Consider the following 6,095-nt stretch of genomic DNA (forward strand, 5'->3'; position numbering starts at 1 on the left):
AAATTAAATCAGAGAACATACGAATATCAGTAAATAAAAAAAATAAAAATAATCAATTCGATCTCATAATTTTAAATGAACCAAATCCTTCGTTATTCCTTGACTAGAAAAGAAGTGTTTAGTTCTGTCTCCATGAAAAAAGCCATGCGCGAGATATTGGAGTTTATTGCCGCGGCCAATCTCCAAAGAGTGCGATGAAAAGTATCGAATTGCCTAGAAAAGCAAAACGTCTCTTTGTTTCTCGTGAAAAGAAGAAAAACTGCCTACTACTACTACTACTACTGCTACTAGTCTCTTATTCGGAGAAGGGAAAAGATAAAGAAACCGGCTCCTCCTACTGTTCCGCTCCCTAATACTACTAAACTACTTCTACTTAGCAAAAAAATTCAATTTCCAATCGGCTTTAGCTCTTTTCAAAAAGTGAAGACAGTAAGAATGGACTAGTGTCCTGTTACAAACGAAAGACTATTCATTCGGCCAAATCCGATCCTCACGACTTTGATTCAGAGTTGAAAATCTTCTTACGTGTCAAATCCTGTGTTTCTGGACTTACAGAATTAGACCTTAACACGCCCATGTTGATTAACATAAAAATTCAATGAAAATCACGTTTTTAATCTCTTTTTGCTTCAAATTCCTACAACGAACACAAATTACCAAATATAAGTAGAATCCATCAATTAATACAATATTTGATAAAATAAAAAGAGGAAATAATCACCAAATTAATGACAAAAATGTAACCTATCAATAGTAGTAGTTTAATTTCTTTTTATATAATCTTCAATCCAAATAGACCCATTGTGTTTTCTTTTGTGTTTTCTAGATGCAATATTGTTGGCCCAGATTCACTAAAATTTAGACTATATGAACAACAAATGAACTTTTGAGACTGATTAATATCCTTGTGTTATATGAAATATTATACTTAAGTTAATGTAAGGGTTAATTACAATAAACCCAAGTTAATGTAAGGGTTAATTACAATAAACCCCCTAAAAAAACCTTTTTCTCACATTCTTCTATGAATATTTAATCGAACCAATTTACTGCTTATGCCATTACAATTTTCTAGAGGTGGCAAAATGGGCGGGATGGGCGGGATTTGCTTGGGTTTGAGATGGAACCGAGTCATATGGGTTTGGGCCCAACCTTACCCATATGTGTTTTGGGACTAATTTGGGCGGGATCATTTTGGGATGGGTTTAGATTGATCCCGCCCAATACCCAAATCCATTTTCTACATATTTTTTTTCCTTTAATTCATTTTTTTTAATATAATTTTAATATTTTTGATTTATTAAATTTCTTTTAGTTTTATTAAATAAACATGCAAGTGCTTTATACTCAAGATTCCCACCAAAAATTGGATTAAAAAATAAAGGAAAAGATAGATATATAGCCATATTCCAACATATATCAAGATGGCCAAGATCCTTAGGATGTTGAATATTTATCCTTATCATTGTCCAAGGATGACAGGTCTAAACTAACTGAAATGCTGGAAATTCTTGTGGATAATGACTAGGAAGACTACTAGATTATATTCGCTGGTATGACTATAAAAATTGTTAAAGATTATTTTTGAATCTAAGATTCCGTTTGGATTGACTTTTTTTTTCAAAAAATAAGTTTTTCAAATACAATGTTACAGTAATATACAATCAAGAAACATCCCATCCATATTAATATATCAAATATTTCAAAAAAATTTTATAGTAAAATTTTTTCATATACACTGCTACAATAAAATATTTCAAAAACACCTACCAAAAACAGCTAATCCAAACGGAGCCCTTGCCATTTGAGCCCAATGGGTACCCAAGTATTTCCCATCCTTTCCCATTCATTAATGGGTATAGTTGGGATGTGTCCCAACTTAAACCCAATACCAAATTATAATACCCATCCCGCCCAAAGTTCCTTTGGGCATGGGTAGCCCATTGGGACTTGGGACAAATTGCCAGCTCTACAATTTTCTAATGAGATACAGTAGGACCAGGAAGCCTGATTTTTTGCCTGCATGGTCTCGTGAAGTGACTAAATTACCGCACAGGTTCTTAATTACCAAAATTTTTTTAATACTTACTACTGCAAAATGTATTGCAAAAAAAAAAAAAGGATTGTTAAGCACATTATACTGTTTATTGTATTAGTTCAAAAGTTCTTGCAATAAGTATAATTATCTAGAGTTCGTTTTGGCTTATTTTATTAGTTCAAAAATTCGTCCAAGACTTTCTTGTGAAATTTTATGTAGTATTAGGAGGGTAATTAGTCAATTAATGAAATTATGTATGTTATACATGATCAATTCGGGGCAGCCTGACCTAATTGCACCTAAGTGGAAAAATTGTATTAACAAAGGAGGGTGGATTGGTTCAATTAAACATTCAGGGGGCAATAAGAGAATGTAAAATTTTTCAAGGGGGTTTATTGGATATAACCTGTAATGTTTTACGTTGCTTTCCAATCAAAAGTAAAGATCCATCTGTAACTCCGGTTTATCTCACGGATGGTTAAAAAATCCCACCATCACCAAGTTGGCAATTTTCTAAGCAAACAATTAGTAAAGAAATGAATAATTGAAGAAACATTGATAAAACTAACACGTTGTAGCTATTCTTCCCTGTAACAATACTGGAATAGAAAATGTTGAAGAAAGTTTACAAGTTTGCCTGTATCAGATGCAAATGGCAGCCGAAAGAAGATCATTTCTTGCCTAAAATGCATGCAAGGGAGCAGTCGAGTACATTTTTCAACTAGACCTCTTAATTGAATAGATCGTGTTACAAATTAACGTCATCAGTTTAAAGAAAGAAAGAAAAAAAAAATCAAATCATTATCATGAACAACCCAAAACAAGGAAATCTTCAACAAGAATCTTAAAGTAAGTATATCAGCTGTTTACAATTACATTTTGGCTATATTCGGATTGAGGGATTTGACGAAAATTTTAAAATTCTCTCAAATCTCTGTACATTGTTTGGATTATTTGAAAGATATTTAAGTTTACAATCTACCAATTAGTAAGTACGTAATGGACAAAACATTAACTTGATCATTTCCGTTTCTTAATGGACGGCATAACATTTTATTGACTTCTATTATTGAAAGCCGCCCCAGAGTTTCAAACAGTATATCAGCCTGCTGATTCGCTTCGACAGTCGAAACAGACAAATTTCATTTTCGTATGATCATTGACAATAGGACTAAATAATAATCACTGTGCAAAAGGACATATACAACATTAACAACGTCAGTAAATTTAAAATTTTTAATTCTAGACATAAACAAGTACTAATCATTGTTCAATAGTAAATTCGAGAGCCCTTTTTTTTTGGCTCATTTTGTTCGTTGCTGACATAGTATAACATCAAGGTAATTAAGTCGAAAAGGCTGAACTGGGCATCAAATCCTCAGTTACGGACACTCCGTCACAACCCAATCGCGGACGTAAAAGATCATTTCATGTTAAATATACTAATCTCATCGTGTGACAGTTTTTTAATTTTATATGTGAGCTGAGTCAGTGAAATTCATGTTACAGTGTGTCATTTGAGTGATCGAATTGGGATGCGTGACCAGGAGTGCAAACGAGTCGAGTTTTGGTCTAATCAAGTCGAGTCTCAACTTAATTTTACAAAACTCGAATTCAACGAGTTTAAAATGTCAAATTCGAGCTTGAGTTTAAAAAAATTAAAAAATAATTATTTTTTTTTAAAATATAAAAAATAATTATTTTATTTTTAAAAATGAATAAAATAATAATTTTTTAAATAAATAATAAAATATTAGGGATATATATATATGTAATTTTACTATTAAAATAAAAAATAATATATATATATGTAATCGAGTTCGCAAGCTAACGAATTTAGTATTTTTGAACTCGAGTTCGAGTTCGAATCCGATGTTGATCGAGCTCGAGTCAAGCTCGTACTCGAGTCACGCTCCTACTTGAGCTGCTCGCGATCAATTCATTTGCAGCCCTATGCGTGACTAAGGATTTGAAGCCGGCTGAACCTAGGAAACAGCCCAACACTACTCGTTGAAAAGACCTTGATTTTTTAACTTTACAAGCCCAAAACAGACAAGTCGGAACTTGTTCAAATGTTTTTAATTGTCACTAATCAGCCAAAAAAAAAAAATGAAAGACTTATTGTCACTATTAAGTGCAGGCAACTGCCGTTGGTCTCTGTGCTCACCTGCTATAAAACTGGAAACCATTTTTGCCCAACTTGTAAAGCAATAATCAAGCAGCCCAAATCATTGATTCGAAAAGTTGCAGGAATGAACAGAGCGGAGAATCTTACTGAGCTTCTTGAAGCTCAAAATCATGTAGGCAACCAAATGCTCAACTTCAGAAAGTCTGCATCTCTAAAATGTGCAATTGAACTGGGAATCCCTGATGCCATCAATCAACATGGGAAGCCTATCACACTTTCTGAGCTGGTTTCTGCCCTTCCAATTAACCCTTCGAAGGCTAACCACATCTATCGCTTGATGCGATTCTTATCAAATGCCGGCTTCTTTGTTCTACAAGATCAAGGCTATGCCCTCACAGCTGCAGGCCGTCTTCTTTTAAAAGAGGAGCCTTTCAATTTAAGGGCATTTATCTTTTATATGAGCGATCCTGTTTTAGTGAAGCCCTGGAATTCCTTGACTGAGTGGTTCAGGAATGATGATCCCTCTCCATTTCATACGGCGCATGGGAAAAACTTCTGGGCTTATGCTGCTGAAGAACCTAATTTTGCAAACCTCTTCAATGAATCCATGGCCAATGATTCTACTTTAATCGTTCAGGTGATGATGACCGAATGCAAGTTTGTGTTTGACGGCTTGACATCTTTAGTGGATGTTGGGGGTGGCACAGGGGCAGTTGCTAGGGCCATTGCCCAAAATTTCCCCAACATGGAGTGTGTTGTGTGTGATCTCCCACACGTGATTGCCGGCCAAGAGGGAACTGAGAACTTGGACTTTGTTGCAGGAGATATGCTAGAGAAGGTACCTGCTGCTGATGCAATCTTGCTCAAGGTAATTAAGGACATTTTCTATGAAATCCGTTGTTGATATACATGTCTACAACGATTTCAATAAACTAAAATATAAACAATTGAACGTCCAGCTTTAATAGTTGATTTGTATGATCGCTAACATAGACGCCTGTTGTATGAAAGAATAACAGTAATAATCATATGCAAACTTTTTGCTTGAGAGGCTAGAATATTTGCTATAGAAACTGGAGTTCTTGGCGCTCGTTAATCGATGCGTGAGGCAGTGATGGAGTGTGATAATCTTAATTTAGGACGCCAACACAGCTAATTTCTGTATTCTAAATTTTGTGATTTTACTGGAAAACAGTGGATTCTTCATGACTGGAGTGATGAAGATTGTGTGAAGATTCTCAAGAACTGCAAAGAGGCTATTCCAGGGAGAGACAAAGGGGGAAAAGTCATTATTATCGACATGATTATGGAAAGCCAGATGAAAGATGGCGAGTCAGTTGAAACACAAGTTGGTGTGGACATGCAGATGTTGATGTGTTACGGTGCTAAAGAAAGAACTGAGAAAGAATGGGCAAAGCTTTTCCAAGATGCCGGTTTCAGTGACTACAAAGTACTTCCAGTGTTGGGTGTGTGCTGTCTCATTGAGGTTTATCCATAGACTAAAAGTTCAGTTCAAAATTGTCTCATTCAGGTTTACCCTTAGACTAAAAGTTCAGTTCAAGATTGGTACTGCTACAATAATTGAGGTTTCAGTTTTACCCTCAACCTTTGTCTCCCTCTGTTGGAATTTGCTTTGTTCCGCTTGTAATCGCCATTTTGGCAATAGAACTATTCTGTTTTCTTTGTATCTTGCAATTTGTGTAGTGTGACCTAGATCACATCATTTTTCTCCTGTCGGAATATGTAGTGGCAAAAGATTCACGCATTGAAAAAACTTTCCTGCTATAGTGCTATTTTCCTAGTAAAGCCAGCAATGATGTGATAGTACTTTCAACTAGTACAAAGAAAGATGTGATAGTATGCCTACTTTATTTTTAAGGCATTTAATGTGGGATAGCCAATAAGTACACATTTCTTACAAAAATCAGG

The 6,095-nt window shown here is 34.9% G+C and overlaps 1 protein-coding gene across 1 annotated transcript; it reads left to right on the plus strand.

Moving 5' to 3' along the window:
• The first annotated feature begins 4,195 nt into the window (after positions 1 to 4,195).
• On the plus strand, positions 4,196 to 5,853 carry LOC113687816 (trans-resveratrol di-O-methyltransferase-like). The gene is made up of 2 exons (XM_027205341.2): positions 4,196 to 5,034; positions 5,362 to 5,853. The coding sequence occupies exons 1-2, from the start codon at positions 4,291 to 4,293 to the stop codon at positions 5,662 to 5,664; spliced, it is 1,047 nt and encodes a 348-aa protein (XP_027061142.1). The 5' UTR covers positions 4,196 to 4,290; the 3' UTR covers positions 5,665 to 5,853.
• Positions 5,854 to 6,095: the final 242 nt, after the last annotated feature.

Source organism: Coffea arabica, chromosome 5e (genome assembly GCF_036785885.1).
Source record: "Coffea arabica cultivar ET-39 chromosome 5e, Coffea Arabica ET-39 HiFi, whole genome shotgun sequence".
Lineage (NCBI taxonomy): Eukaryota > Viridiplantae > Streptophyta > Magnoliopsida > Gentianales > Rubiaceae > Coffea > Coffea arabica.

Coding starts and splice junctions, on each gene's coding strand:
- LOC113687816 (XM_027205341.2), top strand. CDS start 4,291: ATGAACAGAGCGGAGAATCTTACTGAGCTTCTTGAAGCTCAAAATCAT. Junction 5,035..5,361: donor CTGATGCAATCTTGCTCAAG/GTAATTAAGGAC, acceptor ACTGGAAAACAG/TGGATTCTTCATGACTGGAG.